The sequence below is a fragment of the Oncorhynchus clarkii genome, chromosome 2 (genome assembly GCF_045791955.1).
Source record: "Oncorhynchus clarkii lewisi isolate Uvic-CL-2024 chromosome 2, UVic_Ocla_1.0, whole genome shotgun sequence".
Lineage (NCBI taxonomy): Eukaryota > Metazoa > Chordata > Actinopteri > Salmoniformes > Salmonidae > Oncorhynchus > Oncorhynchus clarkii.
Genome location: NC_092148.1, coordinates 2,953,119 through 2,977,857, shown reverse-complemented (window position 1 = coordinate 2,977,857; position 24,739 = coordinate 2,953,119). Strand labels below are relative to the sequence as shown.

The 24,739-nt window shown below is 48.8% G+C and overlaps 1 protein-coding gene across 1 annotated transcript in view; it reads right to left on the bottom strand.

Moving 5' to 3' along the window:
* LOC139419385 (CDK5 regulatory subunit associated protein 1-like 1) overlaps window positions 1–24,739 on the bottom strand; it is a 748,160-nt gene that overhangs the window by 625,087 nt on the left and 98,334 nt on the right. The window contains exon 4 of the mRNA XM_071169333.1: window positions 20,399–20,483. Coding sequence (XP_071025434.1) covers window positions 20,399–20,483 — 85 coding nt within the window. The remainder of the gene's footprint in view (window positions 1–20,398; window positions 20,484–24,739) is intronic.

Below are 24,739 nucleotides of genomic sequence, written 5' to 3'. Positions count from 1 at the left end.
ATATGGGTTATAATGGTGTGTTTCAGAGTCCTGGCTATATGGGTTATAATGGTGTGTTTCAGAGTCCTGGCTATATGGGTTATAATGTTGATGAAAGGTGTGTTTCAGAGTCCTGGCTATATGGGTTATAATGGTGTGTTTCAGAGTCCTGGCTATATGGGTTATAATGGTGTGTTTCAGAGTCCTGGCTATATGGGTTATAATGGTGTGTTTCAGAGTCCTGGCTATATGGGTTATAATGTTGATGAAAGGTGTGTTTCAGAGTCCTGGCTATATGGGTTATAATGGTGTGTTTCAGAGTCCTGGCTATATGGGTTATAATGTTGATGAAGGGTGTGTTTCAGAGTCCTGGCTATATGGGTTATAATGTTGATGAACGGTGTGTTTCAGAGTCCTGACTATATGGGTTATAATGTTGATGAAAGGTGTGTTTCAGAGTCCTGGCTATATGGGTTATAATGGTGTGTTTCAGAGTCCTGGCTATATGGGTTATAATGGTGTGTTTCAGAGTCCTGACTATATGGGTTATAATGTTGATGAAAGGTGTGTTTCAGAGTCCTGGCTATATGGGTTATAATGTTGATGGAAAGGTGTGTTTCAGAGTCCTGACTATATGGGTTATAATGTTGATGAAAGGTGTGTTTCAGAGTCCTGGCTATATGGGTTATAATGGTGTGTTTCAGAGTCCTGACTATATGGGTTATAATGTTGATGAAGGGTGTGTTTCAGAGTCCTGGCTATATGGGTTATAATGGTGTGTTTCAGAGTCCTGACTATATGGGTTATAATGTTGTGTTTCAGAGTCCTGGCTATATGGGTTATAATGGTGTGTTTCAGAGTCCTGGCTATATGGGTTATAATGTTGATGAAGGGTGTGTTTCAGAGTCCTGGCTATATGGGTTATAATGGTGTGTTTCAGAGTCCTGGCTATATGGGTTATAATGTTGATGAACGGTGTGTTTCAGAGTCCTGGCTATATGGGTTATAATGGTGTGTTTCAGAGTCCTGACTATATGGGTTATAATGTTGATGGAAAGGTGTGTTTCAGAGTCCTGGCTATATGGGTTATGATGGTGTGTTTCAGAGTCCTGGCTATATGGGTTATAATGTTGATGGAAAGGTGTGTTTCAGAGTCCTGACTATATGGGTTATAATGTTGATGAAAGGTGTGTTTCAGAGTCCTGACTATATGGGTTATAATGGTGTGTTTCAGAGTCCTGACTATATGGGTTATAATGTTGATGAAAGGTGTGTTTCAGAGTCCTGGCTATATGGGTTATAATGTTGATGGAAGGTGTGTTTCAGAGTCCTGGCTATATGGGTTATAATGGTGTGTTTCAGAGTCCTGGCTATATGGGTTATAATGGTGTGTTTCAGAGTCCTGACTATATGGGTTATAATGTTGATGAAAGGTGTGTTTCAGAGTCCTGGCTATATGGGTTATAATGGTGTGTTTCAGAGTCCTGGCTATATGGGTTATAATGTTGATGGAAGGTGTGTTTCAGAGTCCTGACTATATGGGTTATAATGTTGATGGAAGGTGTGTTTCAGAGTCCTGACTATATGGGTTATAATGTTGATGAAAGGTGTCCCTAAAACTCCAATCAGTGATGAGAGTTAGTGGTGCATTGCCTGCTGGGATGGTGCACACACACACACACACACACGCAGCTGGGATAGAGGAGCAGGGCTCTGAGCGCATTGGGCTGTCTGGGTGTATGAACCCTCTCCCCCCACACACACACGCTGCAGGTCTGGCAGCCGCCCCGTTTGGTCTCCTCTAGTCGACTGTACGAGAGGACAGCGCCCCCTAAAGACCACCTCTGAGAATGGACAGCTAAGCAGAAGGGTTTTGGTGGTGAATCTATGGATTTAAGCGTGCAGGCTTTGTTTATGTTCAAGTGTGAGAAAAAGCTTAAAGCCTTAGTCAGAGGGTTTAAGAGTTTGTATTTACACCAATCGCTTGTAGTAACTGGCAACAAGATTAATGGGATCTTGAATGAGTAGCCTAATTCCATGCAACAACAACCACCAGGACCCGTGTTGACCGAGAGAACAGAGGACAGACTGGTAGAGAGAACGAGGTGACTGAGGACAGACTGGTAGAGAGAACGAGGGGACGGAGGACAGACTGGTAGAGAGAACGAGGTGACTGAGGACAGACTGGTAGAGAGAACGAGGTGACGGAGGACAGACTGGTAGAGAGAACGAGGTGACGGAGGACAGACTGGTAGAGAGAACGAGGTGACGGAGGACAGACTGGTAGAGAGAACGAGGTGACGGAGGACAGACTGGTAGAGAGAACGAGGTGACTGAGGACAGACTGGTAGAGAGAACGAGGTGACGGAGGACAGACTGGTAGAGAGAACGAGGGGACGGAGGACAGACTGGAGGAGAGAACGAGGTGACGGAGGACAGACTGGTAGAGAGAACGAGGTGACGGAGGACAGACTGGTAGAGAGAACGAGGTGACGGAGGACAGACTGGTAGAGAGAACGAGGGGACGGAGGACAGACTGGAGGAGAGAACGAGGGGACGGAGGACAGACTGGAGGTGAGAACGCAGCTGCCTTTTCAAATAGGCAAGTTTGTTTCACGTGGCCCAGTGGCCCGGATGTGTGGCGTTTGCTCACTTTGGACCAGACCATTGGTTCTTAACCGATATCTCCAGCCACCCGGGGCATCAGGCCATGTAAAACAAACCCCACCTTCTATTACATCTGTGTCCTACCATGACAGAAACTAAAAATATTATTTTATTTCACGTTTATTTCATATTAAGTCCATATTCCGCACCTCCGTCTGTTTTTGGATGTTCCTCATCATAATAACAGCCCCACTAATAAAGGAACCTGCAAGTAAGCATTTCATTGGACGATTTATACCGTGCGCTTCCTAATAAAGAAGTTCACCGTTTGCGCGCCGGCATTGTTTTTTTTCCTACGACGACTCGAGAAACGAGCAGCCACTTCCTGGGGTTGAGGATGGGCGGAATGAAAGATTTGGGACGAAGAAATGTGAGCACGTCCAAGTTAAGATTTTTAGAAGTTGTGTAGTGTATTGCCCAAGCATCACCGTTAGACAAACAGGATGTTATGGGGATTCAGTCAACACAGGAGTCTTCTGAACAGTGTCCAACTCCTGGGGCTCCAGGAGGGGCCTGCCCCCGTCTTGGGGCTCCAGGAGGGGCCTGCCCCCGTCTTGGGGCTCCAGGAGGGGCCTGCCCCCGTCTTGGGGCTCCAGGAGGGTCTGTCTTGGGGTTCTAGGAGGGTCTGCCCACATTTAGGGGTTCCAGGGGGGCCTGCCCCCATCTTGGGGTTCCGGGAGGGCCTGCCCCCATCTTGGGGCTCCGGGAGGGCCTGCCCCCATCTTGGGGCTCCGGGAGGGCCTGCCCCCATCTTGGGGCTCCGGGAGGGCCTGCCCCCATCTTGGGGCTCCGGGAGGGCCTGCCCCCATCTTGGGGCTCCGGGAGGGCCTGCCCCCATCTTGGGGCTCCGGGAGGGCCTGCCCCCATATTGGGGTTCTAGGAGGGTCTGGCTTGGGGCTCCAGGAGGGCCTGCCCCCATCTTGGGGCTCCGGGAGGGCCTGCCCCCATATTGGGGTTCTAGGAGGGTCTGTCTTGGGGCTCTAGGAGGGTCTGCCCCCGTTCAGGGGTCCTAGGAGGGTCTGTTATAGCCTCTACTCTGAGGGCAGCAGGAAAGACAAGGTGCCTACAATACTGTCAACATGAGCCAGAGCAGAAACGGGACTAATCGGCTTGCTGCTTTAAGTACTACAGCACATGATGTCCCAGACACACAAGATTTAGCTTTTTGATCATCAGAGACACACACACACACACACACACACACACACACACACACACACACACACACACACACACACACACACACACACACACACACAGGAGAGCAGGATTACAGGAGGGTGGTGAGTGAACGGAGAGAGGGATGGATGGAGAGGGGGGGGTTGATGTAGAGGGTGGTTGGAGAGGGGGAGGGTGGGTGGAGAGGGGGAGGGTGGATGGAGGGGGGGTGGATGGAGAGGGTGGATGGAGGGTGGATGGAGAGAGGGTTGATGTAGAGAGGGAGGGTGGATGGAGAGGGTTGATGTAGAGAGGGAGGGTGGATGGGGAGGGTGGATGGAGAGGGTTGATGTAGAGAGGGAGGGTGGATGGAGAGGGTTGATGTAGAGAGGGAGGGTGGATGGAGAGGGTTGATGTAGAGAGGGAGGGAGGATGGAGAGGGTTGATGTAGAGAGGGAGGGAGGATGGAGAGGGTTGATGTAGACAGGGAGGGTGGATGGAGAGGGTTGATGTAGAGAGGGAGGATGTAGAGGGTTGATGTAGAGAGGGTGGATGGAGAGGGTTGATGTAGAGAGGGTGGATGGAGAGGGTGGGTTAATGGAGGGTGGATGGAGAGGGTTGATGTAGAGAGGGAGGATAGAGAGGGTTGATGTAGAGAGGGAGGATGGAGAGGGTTGATGTAGAGAGGGAGGGTGGATGGAGAGGGTTGATGTAGAGAGGGAGGATGGAGAGGGTTGATGTAGAGAGGGAGGGTGGATGGAGAGGGTGGAGGGAGAGGGTGGAGGGAGGGGGAGATTTGATGGAGAGGGGGAGGTTGGTTGGAGAGGGGGAGATTTGATGGAGAGGGGGAGGTTGGTTGGAGAGGGGGAGGTTGGATGGAGAGGGGGAGGATGGATGTTGAGGGGGAGTTTTGATGAAGAGAGGGAGGGAAGGTATGCACCACACAATCACACGCTGCACAGCCTTTCCAACTGAAAGGAGATGAAAGGAGATACTTAATGCTGAAATGTGTAGGCCCCTCTTTTAACCTCGGGTTCAGTCCCAAACGGCACCCTATTCCCTACACCAGACCAGAGCTCCTGGCAAAAGTAGTGCACTATATAGGGAACAGGGTACCGTTTGGGACACTGACAAACATATTTTCTCTTTATAATAAAGTGTGTGTAATGATAAGCGTTGTAACTCAGGTTAGCAGTAAAACTCGGTGCCCTTACCTCTCCAGGAATCTAATTCTACAGTCCACACACACACACACACAGCAGACAAAATGCTCTCCCTCTCTCGCTGTCACACACATTAAATGATTGTGTCTACAGTCCTACAAATGATTGTTTGGTGTTCTATATTCAACCTGTTGGTTATTATTATATTATTATATTATTATATTATTTAAATATATGTCAACATACACCACCGTTCAACAGTTTGGGGTCACTTAGAAATGTCCTTGTTTTTGAAAAAAAGTATTATAATAATTTGCCCATTAATATAACATCAAAGGGATCAGTAATACAGTGTAGAAATTGTTCATGTTGTAAATGACTATTTTAGCTCGAAACGGCTGATTTTTTATGGAATATCTACATATGTGGTCATCCTGTCTGGGTTGCCCCCCCCCCCCCCCTCCCCTTTGGGTTGTGCCGTGGCGGAGGTCTTTGTGGGCTATACTCAGCCTTGTCTCAGGATGGTAAGTTGGTGGTTGAAGATATCCCTCTAGTGGTGTGGGGGCTGTGCTTTGGCAAAGTGGGTGGGGTTATATCCTTCCTGTTTGGCCCTGTCCGGGGGTGTCCTCGGATGGGGCCACAGTGTCTCCTGACCCCTCCTGTCTCAGCCTCCAGTATTTATGCTGCAGTAGTTTATGTGTCGCGGGGCTAGGGTCAGTTTGTTATATCTGGAGTACTTCTCCTGTCCTATTCGGTGTCCTGTGTGAATCTAAGTGTGCGTTCTCTAATTCTCTCCTTCTCTCTTTCTTTCTCTCTCTCGGAGGACCTGAGCCCTAGGACCATGCCCCAGGACTACCTGACATGATGACTCCTTGCTGTCCCCAGTCCACCTGGCCGTGCTGCTGCTCCAGTTTCAACTGTTCTGCCTTATTATTATTCGACCATGCTGGTAATTTATGAACATTTGAACATCTTGGCCATGTTCTGTTATAATCTCCACCCGGCACAGCCAGAAGAGGACTGGCCATCCCACATATGCTCTTTCTAATTCTCTCTTTCTTTCTCTCTCTCGGAGGACCTGAGCCCTAGGACCATGCCCCAGGACTACCTGACATGATGACTCCTTGCTGTCCCCAGTCCACCTGACCGTGCTGCTGCTCCAGTTTCAACTGTTCTGCCTTATTATTATTCGACCATGCTGGTCATTTATGAACATTTGAACATCTTGGCCATGTTCTGTTATAATCTCCACCCGGCACAGCCAGAAGAGGACTGGTCACCCCACATAGCCTGGTTCCTCTCTAGGTTTCTTCCTAGGTTTTGGCCTTTCTAGGGAGTTTTTCCTAGCCACCGTGCTTCTACACCTGCATTGCTTGCTGTTTGGGGTTTTAGGCTGGGTTTCTGTACAGCACTTTGAGATATCAGCTGATGTACGAAGGGCTATATAAATAAATTTGATTTGATATGCATACAGAGGCCCATTATCAGCAACCATCACTCCTGTGTTCCAATGGCACGTTGTGTTCGCTAATCCAAGTTGATCATTTTAAAAGGCTAATTGATCATTAGAAAACACTTTTGCAATCATGTTAGCACAGCTGGAAACTGTTGTTCTGATTAAAGAAGCAATAAAAAGGGCCTTCTTTAGACTAGTTGAGTATCTGGAGCATCAATATTCATTTAACCGTTATTTAACTAGCAATTTTGTTTACTTAAACTTTCATATCTACTGGGTGAAATACCACAGTGTGACATCATCCCATATCTACTGGGTGAAATACCACAGTGTGACATCATCCCATATCTACTGGGTGAAATACCACAGTGTGACATCATCCCATATCTACTGGGTGAAATACCACAGTGTGACATCATCCCATATCTACTGGGTGAAATACCACAGTGTGACATCATCCCATATCTACTGGGAGAAATACCACAGTGTGACATCATCCCATATCTACTGGGTGAAATACCACAGTGTGACATCATCCCATATCTACTGGGTGAAATACCACAGTGTGACATCATCCCATATCTACTGGGTGAAATACCACAGTGTGACATCATCCCATATCTACTGGGTGAAATACCACAGTGTGACATCACAGCAGCAACACCATTGTAAATACAACCCATATTTATGTTTTATTTATTTTCCCTTTTCTACTTTTTATTTATCTATCTAACCTTTATTTAACTAGGCAAGTCAGTTAAGAACAAATTCTTATTTTCAATGACGGCCTTGGAACAGTGGGTTAACTGCCTGTTCAGGGGCAGAACGACAGATTTGTACCTTGTCAGCTTGGGGATTCGATCTAGTAACCGAAACGCTCTAACCACTAGGCTACCTGCCTCCCCCCTCTAACCACTAGGCTACCTGCCTCCCCCCTCTAACCACTAGGCTACCTGCCTCCCCTACACTCTAACCACTAGGCTACCTGCCTCCCCCCTCTAACCACTAGGCTACCTGCCTCCCCCCTCTAACCACTAGGCTACCTGCCTCCCCCCTCTAACCACTAGGCTACCTGCCTCCCCCCTCTAACCACTAGGCTACCTGCCTCCCCCCTCTAACCACTAGGCTACCTGCCTCCCCCCTCTAACCACTAGGCTACCTGCCTCCCCCCTCTAACCACTAGGCTACCTGCCTCCCCCTCTAACCACTAGGCTACCTGCCTCCCCCCTCTAACCACTAGGCTACCTGCCTCTAACCACTAGGCTACCTGCCGCCCCTACACTCTAACCACTAGGCTACCTGCCGCCCCTACACTCTAACCACTAGGCTACCTGCCGCCCCTACACTCTAACCACTAGGCTACCTGCCGCCCCTACACTCTAACCACTAGGCTACCTGCCGTCCTTACACTCTAACCACTAGGCTACCTACCGTCCCTCCACTCTAACCACTAGTCTACCTGCCGTCCCTCCACTCTAACCACTAGGCTACCTGCCGTCCCTACACTCTAACCACTAGGCTACCTGCCGTCCCTACACTCTAACCACTAGGCTACCTGCCTCCCCCCTCTAACCACTAGACTACCTGCAGATGAGGGGACTGTGTTTCATAAAGCCATTGGGAAGATTGTTGCTGAACTCCTGAATGCACATGGTGGTGTTAGTATGTAGTTATCTAAATTATTTACCATAAGTCTCGGTGATTCAATTGCCTACTTAATCATTACATGACTTAACACACTACGTTTTACAGTCTGGCAGTAACCCAACTATCAGAGGCAATGGATCTCTGTCTCCTGCTGCTGACACCCACATGGAAGTCGTGGTGGTCGGTCTGATCTACGCCTCGCTCATTTAGAACGGATCTCTCTGTCTCCTGCTGCTGACACCCACATGGAAGTCGTGGTGGTCGGTCTGATCCACGCCTCGCTCATTTAGAACGGGTCTCTCTGTCTCCTGCTGCTGACACCCACATGGAAGTCGTGGTGGTCGGTCTGATCCACGCCTCGCTCATTTAGAACGGGTCTCTCTGTCTCCTGCTGCTGACACCCACATGGAAGTCGTGGTGGTCGGTCTGATTCACGCCTCGCTTATTTAGAACGGATCTCTGTGTCTCCTGCTGCTGACACCCACATGGAAGTCGTGGTGGTCGGTCTGATTCACGCCTCGCTCATTTAGAACGGATCTCTCTGTCTCCTGCTGCTGACACCCACATGGAAGTCGTGGTGGTCGGTCTGATCCACGCCTCGCTCATTTAGAACGGGTCTCTATGTTTGTGTTTTAATTGCTGAAGCTGTAGTCACACAAAACAATAAGAATGGTGGTCATTGTGAACTCTTTTTGTAGCTCATTTGAATTGGATGAGGTCCCTAAGGGTTGAGGCTTCACCATACATGCTGATTCAACTCATCCACTGATGGAAACAACGTCGCTATCAGCCAAGATGATTGGAGATATGGACCATCCTGCTAAGCATACAGTCACTGCTCTGCCTCTCCCGCCCGTTCCACCCGTCTCGCTATGCTTGTTCCACCCTTTCCACCCGCCTCTCTCTGCTTGTTCCACCCACCTCTCTCTGCTTGTTCCACCTGCCTCGCTCTGCTTGTTCCACCCGTTCCACCCGTCTCTCTCTGCTTGTTCCACCCGCCTCTCTCTGCTTGTTCCACCCGCCTCTCTCTGCTTGTTCCACCCGCCTCTCTCTGCTTGTTCCACCCGCCTCTCTCTGCTTGTTCCACCCGCCTCTCTCTGCTTGTTCCACCCGCCTCTCTGCTTGTTCCACCCGCCTCTCTCTGCTTGTTCCACCCGCCTCTCTCTGCTTGTTCCACCCGCCTCTCTCTGCTTGTTCCACCCGCCTCTCTCTGCTTGTTCCACCCGCCTCTCTCTGCTTGTTCCACCCGCCTCTCTCTGCTTGTTCCACCCGCCTCTCTCTGCTTGTTCCACCCGCCTCTCTCTGCTTGTTCCACCCGCCTCTCTCTGCTTGTTCCACCCGCCTCTCTCTGCTTGTTCCACCCGCCTCTCTGCTTGTTCCACCCGCCTCTCTGCTTGTTCCACCCGTCTCTCTCTGCTTGTTCCACCCGTCTCTCTCTGCTTGTTCCACCCGTCTCTCTCTGCTTGTTCCACCCGCCTCTCTGCTTGTTCCACCCGCCTCTCTCTGCTTGTTCCACCCGTCTCTCTCTGCTTGTTCCACCCGTCTCTCTCTGCTTGTTCCACCCGTCTCTCTCTGCTTGTTCTACCCGTCTCTCTCTGCTTGTTCCACCCATTCACTCTGGATGAGTTTTCCCACTTACGTTTGCAGACAATGACAACCAAATCTCTAAAACTATGCTGGTACTCATTTGACCAATATTTAATTGGTTAATATATTATATCCTTTGTCAGAAATATTACTATTTATTAATTGCCCTAATTCATCAACGGCACCATACAGGGTTCTATATGGAACACATGTTGATTCCGTTTATGATCAGAACCCTGGGGGTCCATGTAGAACCTTATAAAAAGGGTTCTGTAAGGAACATATTTTGATTCCGTTGACAAGAACCCCCGGGGTTCTGATTAAAGAACCTTATAAAAAGGGTTCTATATAGAACTCTTAAGGGTTCCACATATGAAGCAAGTGACAGATCCCTGTTTGGTTCAATATGGAACCTTTTTTTCCCCCAAAACAGTTTAGGGACTTAGCTAGCTGCTCAGCGGAGCGTGAAGACAGAGAAGGGGGGGCTGAGGGGAACAATGAACCCCTTATCTAGATGTCACTCCGTGTGGCCCTCAGAAGAGTGTACGTGCGCGCATGTGTCTGCCGCTCGCGGGCGTACCAGGGAGAGCGAGCGGCAGTAGGAGTGAGGGAGAGCGTGTGACTGAGCGTGAGGTGGCTGGTGTGCGTGCCAGCCGTGTGCCAGGCTGTGTGGCCCTCACTTTTCTTTCTCATTATCCCTCTCGTTCTGTCCGCCAGGGACCGGAGACCGGATCTCAGCTGGTCATGTGAAAGGAGGACAGAAGGTCTGCTAAGACTGTGTGTGTGTGTGTGTGTGTGTGTGTGTGTGTGTGTGTGTGTGTGTGTGTGTGTGATGTCTCTCCTCTTGCATCAGTCAAGTCCATTCATTTCCAGGGTTTTGTTCAGTCTTGTTGATCCTGCGGATAAGGCTGGTGTGGGTATATACTGGCAAGGCCTGCTGCACTCATTCAATATGTAAAATCAACAATCTACAGACTGTTCCAAGAAGCAGATGCCACAGTGCCAGAGAGAGAACGCAGAGGAGAGAGTAGGGAGAGAAAGAGGGAGAGAAAGAGAAAGAAAGAAGGGGGAAGGGTGAGAGAAAAGACAGAGAAGGCGAGAGAGAGGAAAATAGGGTGAGCGAGAGAGAGAGAGAGAGAGAGAGAGAGGAAAATAGGGTGAGCGAGAGAGAGAGAGAGAGAGAGAGGAAAATAGGGTGAGCGAGAGAGAGAGAGAGGGGGCCCTAATGAGTTATATACAGGTTCGTCTGGTACCATTGAGGGTTGGGAGTATGTCCCCATCCCAAATAGCACCCTATTCCCTACATTGTGAACTTAAACAAAAGTAGTACACTTGGTAGAGAATTAGGGTGCCATTTGGGAAGCACCCTAGGTCTTTGGTCCTACAGTTGAATAGAGTGTTAATTGGTAGAGAATTAGGGTGCCATTTGGGAAGCAGCCTAGGTCTTGGTCCTACAGTTGAATAGAGTGTCACTTGGTAGAGAATTAGGGTGTCATTTAGGAAGCAGCCTAGGTCTTTGGTCCTACAGTTGAATAGAGTGTCACTTGGTAGAGAATTAGGGTGTCATTTAGGAAGCAGCCTAGGTCTTGGTCCTACAGTTGAATAGAGTGTTAATTGCATTAGCATTGCATCAGGGTGTTTTCAGATCCGTCTCTACAGAGCTCAAGTTTTAGAGGGAAATAAATCCTTGACAGAGTATCGAACTGTGTGATTATGGAAAGGCACTCTTTCCCTACAGCCCGAAATTCAATACCATTAGCATATTCATTAGGATTAAGATTGCAGACAGCAGTTTAAGTCAATTTGTAATTTGGTATTTTACTTGAGTGAGGCGGTGGGCTGAAATGATCAGAATCTGTGATCAGGAAAATAGAGATTTGACTGAAACCCTTAAATCAATCCAGCATATAAAAGAGGTTCAACTCAAATCAGACTTCGACTTCCCTGATGAGTCCTCAGCTTATACCATAACAAATCACATACCGAGGCTCTTTCAGGAGTGACAGATTAAAAACAACCCGATTCAACCCATCAAAAATTGTTTCTAATTTCCAACACTTTTGCACATATATGCAAATGCAAATGACGTCTGTAAGTTGGAGGCACAACATATAAAATCACACACTCGGTCGGTCCATTACCGACACCGTCCACTTCAACCTTTTCTTCAATAAAACGGCAAGACTTCAAGGTGCTTAACTTACATTCCTCCCAATCTAATTCCACCCTACTGAGGTGACTAAGTGGAATGGGGAGTGTCCAGGAGAAGAGGAATCGGAGCATTCTAAGAACTCAGTGTTTCATTCTGAGAACTTTTCGAGACTCTAGAACCAGCTGCTGTTCCAGTAGGTTCTGAGGGAAGGATATTTATCCCAGTAAGGAATAGACATGGAAGATAACTTTCCATTGTGTATCATTGTGATCCATGTAGATTTATTTACGTCTCATGTTTTATATGCTCTACTGCTGCAGAGCCAATTTCCCTCTGGGAGGGGGGGGGGGGGGGGGGGGGACATGAGTCCACCGTCGCACCCAAACCTGCTGAGTGAAGTACGGGTATCAACATAAAGTATTTGAGGATATGTTTATTTAGTTTGAAGTTTGTGAGGGGCACTTGAGTTCTTTAGGAGTTAGCGGTCTGGGCCCTCCACGATACCGGGTAAACTCAACTAATACAAACACTTTCAAGTTATTGATTTTGGTCGGATTTAGGTCTTTCGGTAAAATTCCATCAGATCAAGTTCCCGCTGAAGTATTGTGTTTGACCCAGGACAGCTAGACCAATCAGATCTCAGATACTCCTCCTCTGTACCCCCCACCTCCTCCCCCCGCCTATTGCAGTGGAGGCCAAGAGAAGCTCAAGTATTTGACAAATGTGTTTGACCCAAACCGCCAGAGCATATCTTCTGGGCCTCGTCCAGTGTTGTCCTCCCCAGGAGATAAATTAACAGCAGCTCAAGTGTTCAAAACTATTTGACAAACGTGTTTGAGATGGGGACAGCGAAAACCAAACCCTCAAACCACCCCTGATCTATATAAAATAGTGCACTACTTTTGACCAGGGGCCATATTCCTAATATAGGGTGTCGTTTGGGACGCAGGCCCAGGAACAGAACAGCTCCACAGCTTTAGAGCTAAGCAGAGCGGTGAAGGGTTAAACTTCCTGTCGTAGACGGAAATCAGGATTCTGAGGAGAAGAACACACGGGTTAACCTCCCCATTCTCATCAGACACTCCACACACACACACTATATCTGCCCATCCCCCTGCCTCCCGCCTTCTGGCTACTAGGCCTGTTTCACCTTCCCACAGTATCCCACGTGACCTAACGACGCCGAAGAAGAAGGAAAAATAATCAAAATGCAAAACACTTCCTGTTTTAAATCTGTTAACCGTTTTTATGCAAATGAGCCAGCGGTGTTCTCCAGCGTTCTCTCTGTGGAATCAGTTCTGTTGTTCTGTTCTGTTCTACTGCTGCCGTCAGAAATACTGGATGGCAATGTATATGGGAAATTGCTTTAAAAGTAAGCAGTGGACCCAAAAGCCCCTAATCAAATGACTCCGGTGTGAATTAAGGCTGTGAGGGGAGGGGATTGGATACACCGCGGCACAGCTGGCACTTTGTAGCCAGGCAGGGGGGGACCTAATCTCCCTGCAGCACCTCTGACGACAGGCCCTTTATGAGGGGGGACACAGATGAGAGAGAGGGAGGGAGGGAGGGAGGGAGAGGGAGCGATATTAGCAGAGAGAGAGAGAAGAGAAAATAAAAGTACCTGCTATGGCCATTAGAGATGACATCATGAGACCCATTTTCACGTTTCACCTCGTGGCTCTTTAGACGAAAGGATGAAAAACAGTAGCCACATGATAGACTCACTGAACCCAGCCCTAACCCTCCCTAACCTATCCCCGCCAGCCCTCACCCTCCCTCCCTCCCTAACCTATCCCCACCAGCCCTAACCCTCCCTCTCTCCCTAACCTATCCCCACCAGCCCTAACTCTCCCTCCCTAACCTATCCCCGCCAACCCTAACCCTCCTTCCCTAACCTATCTCCACCAGCCCAAACCCTCCCTCCCTAACCTATCTCCACCAGCCCAAACCCTCCCTCCCTAACCTATCTCCACCAGCCCAAACCCTCCCTCCCTAACCCTCCCTCCCTAACCTATCCCCACCAGCCCTAGCCCTCCCTCCCTAACCTATCCCCACCAGCCCAAACCCTCCCTCCCTAACCCCCCCTCCCTAACCTATCCCCACCAGCCCTAACCCTCCCTAACCTATCCCCACCAGCCCAAACCCTCCATCCCTAACCCTCCCTCCCTAACCTATCCCCCCCAGCCCAACCCCTCCCTCCCTAACCCTCCCTCCCTAACCTATCCCCACCAGCCCTAACCCTCCCTCCCTAACCTATCCCCACCAGCCCAAACCCTCCCTCCCTAACCCTCCCTCCCTAACCTATCCCCACCAGCCCTAACCCTCCCTAGCCTATCCCCACCAGCCCAAACCCTCCCTCCCTAACCCTCCCTCCCTAACCTATCCCCACCAGCCCTAACCCTCCCTAACCCTCCCTCCCTAGCCTATCCCCACCAACCCAAACCCTCCCTCCCTAACCCTCCCTCCCTAGCCTATCCCCGCCAGCCCTAACCCTCCCCCCTAACCTATCCCCACCAGCCCTAACCCTCCCTCCCTCCCTAACCTATCCCCACCAGCCCAAACCCTCCCTCCCTAACCTATCCCCACCAGCCCTAACCCACCAGCCCTAACCCTCCCTCCCTAACCTATCCCCACCAGCCCTAACCCACCAGCCCTAACCCTCCCTCCCTAACCTATCCTTATTTCCATATTTTGTTGCGTTACAGCCTGAATTTAAAATGGATTCAATTGAGATGTTTCACTGGCCTACACACACACACACACACACACACACACACACACACACACACACACACACACAATATCCCATAATGTCAAAGTGAAATTATGTTTTTAGAAATGTTTACCAATGAATAACAAATGAAACTGTGAAATGTGTTGCGTCAATAAGTATTCAACCCCTTTGTAAAGACAAACCCTAAATAAGTTGAGTAAAAATGGCTTTAAATAGTCACACGAGTTGAAAGGACTCACTCTGTTTGAAATAATAGTGTTTAACGTGATTTTTGAGTGACTACCTCATCTCTGTACCCCACACATACAGCTAATTTTAAAGGTCCGTCAGTCGAGCAGTGAATTTTAAATACAGATTCAACTACAAAGACCAGGCAGGTTTTCACAATGCCTCGCAACAGGGCAACTAAAAGCAGACATTGAATATCCCTATGAGCATGGTGAAGTTATTAATGACACTTTGTATGGTGTATCAATACACCCAAAGATACAGACGTCCTTCCTAACCGAGTTGCCGGGGAGAAAGGAAACCTCGCAGGGATTTCACCATGAGGCTAATGGTGACTTTAAAAACAGCATTGTAGTTACTCCACAATACTAACCTAAACAACAGAGTGAAAAGAAGGAAGCCTGTTCAGAATAAAAAAAATATTCCAAAACATGAACTTGTTTGCAGTAAGGCGCGAAAGTAAAACTGCTCAAATTTGGCAAAGAAATTAACTCTATGGCCTGAATACAAAGTTACGTTTGGGGTCCAATACAACACATTACTGAGTACCACTCTCCATATTTTCAATCATAGTGGTGGCTGCATTATGTTATGGGTATGCTTGTCATCGTTATGGACTTGGGGGAGTTTCTCAGGATAAAAAAGCAACGGAATGGAGCTAAGCACAGGCAAAATCCTAGAGGAAAACCTGCTTCAGTCTGCTTTTCAACAGACACTGGGAAACAAATTCCCCATTCAGCAGGAAAATAAGATAAAACACAAGGCTAAATATACAGTGGAGTTGGTTACCAAGACAACACTTAATGTTCCTGAGTGGCCTAGTTATTATAATTTTTTTACTTAAATCTTCTTGAAAATCTATGAAAATAACTGTCTAGCAATGATCAACAACCAATCTGACAGAGTTGAAATGTGCAAATATTGTACAATCCTGGAGTGGAAAGCTCTTAGAGACTTACCCAGAAAGACTCACAGCTCTTAGAGACTTACCCAGAAAGACTAACAGCTCTTAGAGACTTACCCAGAAAGACTAACAGCTCTTAGAGACTTACCCAGAAAGACTAACAGCTCTTAGAGACTTGCCCAGAAAGACACACAGCTCTTAGAGACTTACCCAGAAAGACACACAGCTCTTAGAGACTTACCCAGAAAGACTCACAGCTCTTAGAGACTTACCCAGAAAGACACACAGCTCTTAGAGACTTACCCAGAAAGACTCACAGCTCTTAGAGACTTACCCAGAAAGACACACAGCTCTTAGAGACTTACCCAGAAAGACTAACAGCTCTTAGAGACGTACCCAGAAAGACGCACAGCTCTTAGAGACTTACCCAGAAAGACACACATCTGTAACCATTGCCAAAGGTGATTCTAACACGTATTGACTCAGGGGTGTGAATACTTATGTAAATGAGGTATTTCTGCATTTCATTTTCAATACATTTGCAAAAATGTAAATTTAAATAAACATGTTTTCATTATGGGGTAGAGTGTGTAGATGTGGGATGTGGAATAAGTCAAGGGGCATGAATACCTTCTGAAGGCACTGTACGTGGCTACTAGCAGTGGGTATTATATTTAGAGTTAGCAATCTTGCTAAGGTGTTTTGAGGTTCCAATTACTCAGGTAGTGAATGAGCCCCAATTAAAATGTACCTACGATAATAGACCACATAAATATGCAGGTCAAATTCATCTCGATAAAAAAAGTACATTCTGGAGTCCTATTTTAACAGTGAAATATAACAAGAAATAGCACATTGACAACTGGAAGTCATGATTAGGGGATTAAGTTGCATATAAAAATATTTTGACTCAACATGAAAACTAAAAAAAAAATATATTGAGTATAGAGTGATGCCGCGGATAACAATCGGTGACCAAATCATGGGCTAGTGCCACCAACTGAAAAACATAGTGGCACCAGGGGACAATGTTAGTCTGAAACTACAAAAGAGGGGTTGAAGAACTCCTTTAGGCCAAGACACACCACAGTTAGTAGAGCCGTACCTCACCATCTCTTAGATACACCACAGTTAGGAGAGCCGTACCTCACCATCTCTTAGACACACCACAGTTAGGAGAGCCATACCTCACTATCTCTTAGACACAGCACAGTTAGTAGAGCCATACCTCACCATCTCTTAGACACACCACAGTTAGGAGAGCCATACCTCACCATCTCTGAAACACACCACAGTTAGGAGAGCCATACCTCACCATCTCTTAGACACACCACAGTTAGGAGAGCCATATCTCACCATCTCTTAGACACAGCACAGTTAGGAGAGCCATATCTCACCATCTCTTAGACACACCACAGTTAGGAGAGCCATACCTCACCATCTCTTAGACACACCACAGTTAGGAGAGCCATACCTCACCATCTCTTAGACACACCACAGTTAGGAGAGCCATATCTCACCATCTCTTAGACACAGCACAGTTAGGAGAGCCATATCTCACCATCTCTTAGACACACCACAGTTAGGAGAGCCATACCTCACCATCTCTTAGACACACCACAGTTAGGAGCCATACCTCACCATCTCTTAGACACACCACAGTTAGGAGAGCCATACCTCACCATCTCTTAGACACACCACAGTTAGGAGAGCCATACCTCACCATCTCTTAGACACACCACAGTTAGGAGAGCCATAACTCACCATCTAATTTGACTCCGGTCTATATTGATTTAAGCTGCATCTTGATCTACATGTGTGTAAAAATGTGAATATTAGTTGATTTCGTTATACTGGAAATCAACCAGTCCTTTGAATCAGAGCTGTGTTAGGTCAGATATAGTCTACCTGCTGTAACTGATCAACCACAACACTAAACACCAAGGGAGAGGTCAATGCTGGTCCTTGACGACACACAGAAGAAAACAACCATGGACAACAAAACAACCCTGGACAACAAAACAACCATGGACAACAAAACAACCCTGGACAACAAAACAACCCTGGACAACAAAACAACCACGGACAACAAAACAACCCTGGACAACAAAACAACCCTGGACAACAAAACAACCACGGACAACAAAACAACCACGGACAACAAAACAACCACGGACAACAAAACAACCCTGGACAACAAAACAACCACGGACAACAAAACAACCCTGGACAACAAAACAACCACGGACAACAAAACAACCCTGGACAACAAAACAACCCTGGACAACAAAACAACCACGGACAACAAAACAACCCTGGACAACAAAACAACCCTGGATAACAAAACAACCATGATAACAAAACAACCACGGACAACAAAACAACCCTGGACAACAAAACAACCACGGACAACAAAACAACCACGGACAACAAAACAACCATGGACAACAAAACAACCCTGGACAACAAAACAACCATGATAACAAAACAACCACGGACAACAAAACAACCCTGGATAACAAAACAACCATGATAACAAAACAACCTGGATAACAGTGTTCTAAAACACACTTCCCTTTTCTCTCATTGTCTCTCTCACCCAATCACCATCTAACACATTAGCACAACCACACGACACATCATCACACACACACACACACACCTATGACCTCCTGCTCCCTGTCTTATCACCGAGGAGTCTGCCCCAGCAGCTCACAGTAAGATCAATGACCATATGGTGGAAGTGGCAGTTTAGAAGCAGGCGTTTGGAACCATGACACACACACACACACACACACACACACCAGGAGCCTCAACATTCCCCTCTGGAGCCACTTCGTACTGCAGACGCCCAGGGCAGGCAGCCGCTCACTTCAATTAGGCTGGTAATTAGCAGCGCGGCCTAGCAGTGTGAATAAGCCGAGCACCACCACTACCGCAGCAAGTGCTGGAACAAAAGATGCCCGGCCCTCAGAAATTGCCATAGCATCTGAATCATTGATACATTATATTACATTAGCCCCTGGTGTGCTAATCTATTGTTGGTCCCGTTGGCCTCGTTATGGCTGAGTCTGATAAGACACACTATTTCAGATGGACAAAAAAAAATAAAACTGTGCAATATATTTGTGTCATTACCACTTTGTCCTAAAGTGGGTTAACTAAGAGCTCTCAGCAAGAGAGAAGGTCAAGCAGAGACAAACCTCAATATAGTAGCCAACAGTTTAGGCCAGAGAGGCTACTTACTGGGGCTGGCTCAGAGGATGTCTGTGCATCATCATACGAGGCCAGCCTCTGTTCTGTTCAGTCAGCGAGGACGTCTGAGAGGCCAGCCTCCTCTCTGTTCAGTCAGTCAGGGAGCACGTCTGAGAGGCCAGCCTCATCTTTGTTCAGTCAGTCAGCGAGGACGTCTGAGAGGCCAGCCATCTCTCTGTTCAGTCAGTCAGCGAGGACGTCTGAGAGGCCAGCCTCCTCTCTGTTCAGTCAGTCAGTGAAGACGTCTGAGAGGCCAGCCTCCTCTCTGTTCAGTCAGTCAGGGAGGACGTCTCAGAGGCCAGCCTCCTCTCTGTTCAGTCAGTCAGGGAGGACAGCACACCTCGTCTCTCTCAGCACTACCCGTTTATCCTTCACATTGACATCTAGTACCGAGTGTCCAAACTGTTACCGTACTGCCAAAAAGAAACACAGATCCACTTGTGTCGGCTATGTAAGGTTACTTCCTGTTAGGGTTAGAGGGGCATAGGACTGAAAATACAAACTACCTGGTTAATTAGTTACGCTACAGTCTGGGGATATAGAACACAGTGGACATGGTCAGAGTGATGTCATCAGCGGTGTTGTGGGATCACTCCCCGCTGCACTATTTACCCAGAGTGCACTACTATTGGTCTCGGCCTTTAAAAAGGTTGGAATAGGGTGTCATCTGAGAATTGAACAGTGCTCTTTAACGAGTGTCATTACTGTCACTCTACAGTGAGGGAACCAAGGCACTTTGGACCGATCAAAACCAATCAAAGGCTGTATTCAAGGAGAGCATGTCAACACAGGGCCAGGCTGGTCAGCCAGCATCTGTCCCTGTCTGTCCGTCTGCCAGGCTAGTCAGCCAGCATCTGTCCCTGTGTCTGTCCGTCTGCCAGGCTAGCCAGCCTCTGTCCGTGTGTGTGTGGTGTGGTGTGGGTGTGTGAAGCATGTTCTCTGCCTGACTGAATCTGAACCCAGTCTATGAATGTCATTCCTCAGAGGCTCAGAGACACGTGACATTTCCAGCCTCTGTCCTCCAGCCTCTGCCCTCCAGCCTCTGCCCGTGTCCCAGATGACTCTTCCTACAACTCCTCCACAACAGACTAGAAAACACCATTTCATTTTGTTTACCCTTAAAAATCCCTGGGTTGTGTGTGTAGAGGGGGAAAATGGTATCACAGTACCAAATCAGATGTTTCTACAGCAGCTGAGAGATTAGTTATTTTGAGTGTGCCAGGAAACAGAAGTGTAGATATCAGTGGAAGAGATGTAGGCCTTAAAGTCCTGTTTTTACTGCCTCCAGGGTTCTCAACCGGGTTTCTTTTTCAGGGGTATCGGGTGAACCCCGCCTCCAGGGGTATCGTGTGAACCCTGCCTCCAGGGATGTGCGTGAGTGATGAGATGAAGAAGAAGAGGGGGAGGAAGACTAGGAGAGGGAGGAGGAGGAGGTGGAGGGTAGGGGGGGGGGGGGGGGGGGGCTTACTTGATGGAGTTTCTGAAGTGATCTTCGGCCGGGTTTTTCACAGTGCAGCTGTTGAGCAGCCACAGATCAGCCTCCTCCGGGTCCTCTGGAGGGAGAGAGAGAAACAGCAGGAAAGAGAGGGAGAAACAGCGGGAGAGAGAGAGAGAGAGAGAGAGAGAGGGAGAAACAGCAGGAGAGAGAGGGAGAAACAGCGGGAGAGAGAGAGAAAGGGAGCGATATGGAGACAGAGAGTAAGCGAAGAGAGAGAGAGAAGGAGCGAGACGGAGACAGAGAGAGTAAGAGAAGACAGAGAGAGTAAGAGGAGAGAGAGAGACAGAGAGAGTAAGAGAAGACAGAGAGAGTAAGAGAAGAGAGAGAGAGAGTAAGAGAAGAGAGAGAGACAGAGAGAGTAGGAGAAGAAAGAGAGAGACAGAGAGAGTAAGCGAAGAGAGAGAGAGAAGGAGCGAGACGGAGACAGAGAGAGTAAGCGAAGAGAGAGAGGTGGAGGGAAGACAACAGAAGTTCAGTATTAGATCAAATCACAACTCAACAACCCAGGACCCTTCAGCCCGTTCCACACACCCATTAATATCGCACTTCTCCAGTTACAGCAATTAATTGTGTCCTCCCCCTCCTCCTCCCCCTCCTCCTCCTCCTCCCCCTCCTCCTCCTCCCCCTCCTCCTCCCCATCCCCCTCCTCCTCCCCCTCCTCCATCCCCCTCCTCATCCCCCTCCTCCTCCCCCTCCTCCTCCCCATCCCCCTCCTCCTCCTCCCCCTCCTCCTCCCCATCCCCCTCCTCCTCCCCATCCCCCTCCTCCTCCCCATCCCCCTCCTCCTCCTCCCCCTCCTCCTCCCCATCCCCCTCCTCCTCCTCCCCATGCCCCTCCTCCCCCCTCCCCCCCCTGACCAGAGCAGCGAGGGGGAGGCGAGGCGGAATACGATGCCAGGATCAGCTGGACCTCAGGGGGATAGTGGGAGTTTTATCCTCCATACCCCAGCCTCCACGCTATCTGCCTGGAGACCTGTCACACTGTGTAATGAATAAACACACACACACACACGGTATGATTCTAGGCCAGCCTGCCTGGCGCAGTGCAAGCCTCCTGCATCCAAGCCTCCTGCATCCAAGCCTCCTGCATCCTCCCACACCGCTGAACTAGATATTTCACTTACTATCCATTACCCAGCCTCACTGGAGCAAACACAGGCCCTGTGTCGGGCTGTGAGGCTCTAAGGGAGGCAGGCTCCCCCTCCCCCTCCCTGACCAGAGCAGCGAGGGGGGGGGGGGCAGGCTCTCACGCACCACGCGGGTCGCAGGCGGGGAGAACCCAGGAACCACCCCGACACCCCCTTCTTGCATTTCCTCGCCTCAGATAACACAACATATCAAAGGCCTATACCCAGAGAGAGGAGGCAGGGACAGACCTATACCCAGAGAGAGGAGGCAGGGACAGGCCTATAGCCAGAGAGAGGAGTCGGGGACAGGCCTATACCCAGAGAGAGGAGGCAGGGACAGGCCTATACCCAGAGAGAGGAGGCAGGGACAGGCCTATACCCAGAGAGAGGAGGCAGGGACCAGAGAGAGGAGGCAGGGACAGGCCTATACCCAAATTACAATAAGAAGCTAAATATTTATTCTGTTTTCTGTTAAAGCCTATATAACAGGGTGTCTTTAGCAACACACCCACAGTGTTAAACACACCCACAGTGTTAAAGCCTATATAACAGGGTGTCATTAGCAACACACCCACAGTGTTAAACACACCCACAGTGTTAAACACACCCACGGTGTTAAAGCCTATACAACAGGGTGTCATTATGAACACACCCACAGTGTTTAAAGGCTACAGAACCCCTGCTGCTGTAAAGGCAGTGGGTTCAGTAATTGTTGTTGACAGAAGTGAAACCAGAACTAAATGTACAGTAAAAACTGTGAAAGGGAGAAAAGAAAACCCAGAAAACAGCAGCAGAGACAGGAAGGAAGTGGTCCGGCTAACCTAGCGTGGTGTGATGACGCCCACTGGTGTGAGAAACGGAGCGTTTACCGAACACACAACGCCAACAAACACGATCAATTCTAAATCACTTAACATCCGTAAAAAAACCCCTTGGGGGAGATAAAAAAATATATATAAGACTCACGACACTAAATCTAATGCGAGATTAGTTTGACGCAACTCCATACTGTGTGTGTGTGTGTGTGTGTGTGTGTGTGTGTGTGTGTGTGTGTGTTTACTGTGAGAACTTACTCTAAAACACTATACTGATGAACACCAGACTTAAAACACACAGCGTATGAGTCACACTACAGACAGCAGTAAAACACTATACTGATGAAGACCAGACTTAAAACACACGCCACTCTGCCCGCGAAGGAAGGACATTAAGGTGAATGAACTACTTAGCCATTAAACCAATCTAAACAGGAAGATATTTATTTTTATTGAACAGATATCTTGCTATGTTAAAACCTTGTAAAAGAACCCTGGGAGTAAGGTCAAAGGTTGGATCAATAACCCTGGGAGTAAGGTCAAAGGTTGGATCAAAAACCCTGGGAGTAAGGTTAAAGGTTGGATCAAAAACCCTGGGAGTAAGGTCAAAGGTTGGATCAATAACCCTGGGAGTAAGGTCAAAGGTTGGATCAAAAACCCTGGGAGTAAGGTCAAAGGTTGGATCAAAAACCCTGAGAGTAAGGTCAAAGGTTGGATCAAAAACCCTGGGAGTAAGGTCAAAGGTTGGATCAAAAACCCTGGGAGTAAGGTCAAAGGTTGGATCAAAAACCCTGGGAGTAAGGTCAAAGGTTGGATCAAAAACCCTGGGAGTAAGGTTAAAGGTTGGATCAAAAACCCTGGGAGTAAGGTTAAAGGTTGGATCAAAAACCCTGGGAGTAAGGTCAAAGGTTGGATCAAAAACCCTGGGAGTAAGTTCAAAGGTTGGATCAAAAACCCTGGGAGTAAGGTCAAAGGTTGGATCAAAAACCCTGGGAGTAAGTTCAAAGGTTGGATCAAAAACCCTGGGAGTAAGGTCAAAGGTTGGATCAAAAACCCTGGGAGTAAGGTCAAAGGTTGGATCAAAAACCCTGGGAGTAAGGTTAAAGGTTGGATCAAAAACCCTGGGAGTAAGGTTAAAGGTTGGATCAAAAACAGGTGTTAAATGAATCACTTATAACGGAAAGAAAGTCGAGAGTTGACTTGTGTTTTGTTTATCTTGGTAGGAAGTGGAAACGTGACGTCCGTGACTCCTGGAAGATACTGCTGTTTCACTGCCTGGAAGTCAATTCATTTGGTTTCTGGGAAACTGAGACGTCAGATGGAGGTCCTCTTCCTCTTCCTCTTCGACCAATAGCAACGCGTACGGACAGGCATGGCCAATCAACTCTACTGCCACCTTCTGGTTTGGAGTGTCTCAACAAGGCCGAGTGGCCGACGACTCCACAAGGCCGAGTGGCCGACGACTCCACAAGGCCGAGTGGCCGACGACTCCACAAGGCCGAGTGGCCGACGACTCCACAAGGCCGAGTGGCCGACGACTCCACAAGGCCGAGTGGCCGACGACTCCACAAGGCCGAGTGGCCGACGACTACACAAGGCCGAGTGGCCGACGACTACACAAGGCCGAGTGGCCGACGACTCCACAAGGCCGAGTGGCCGACGACTCAACAAGGCCGAGTGGCCGACGACTCAACAAGGCCGAGTGGCCGACGACTCCACAAGGCCGAGTGGACTCCACAAGGCCGAGTGGCCGACGACTCAACAAGGCCGGGTGGCCGACAGCCTAGGAACAGTGGGTTAACTGCCTGTTCAGGGGCAGAACGACAGATTTTTACCTTGTCAGCTCGGGATTTGAACTTGCAACCTTCCGGTTACAAGTCCAACACTCTAACCACTAGGCTACCTTCCGTCCCTACACTCTAACCACTAGGCTACCTGCCGCCCCTCCACTCTAACCACTAGGCTACCTTCCGTCCCTACACTCTAACCACTAGGCTACCTGCCGCCCCTCCACTCTAACCACTAGGCTACCTGCCGTCCCTCCACTCTAACCACTAGGCTACCTGCCGCCCCTCCACTCTAACCACTAGGCTACCTGCCGCCCCTCCACTCTAACCACTAGGCTACCTTCCGTCCCTCCACTCTAACCACTAGGCTACCTGCCGCCCCTCCACTCTAACCACTAGGCTACCTGCCGCCCCTCCACTCTAACCACTAGGCTACCCTGCCGCAGCCATTGTGAGTGTAACCCTGAGTTTACCAGTCAAATTCCCGGGGTGAGAGGTTTCAAGCCCATGCTACTCATCATTTGCCAAAACACCTGGTTTGTTTCAGCCATGGGCAACAAAGTCGCATCACGTTTGGAGGTTA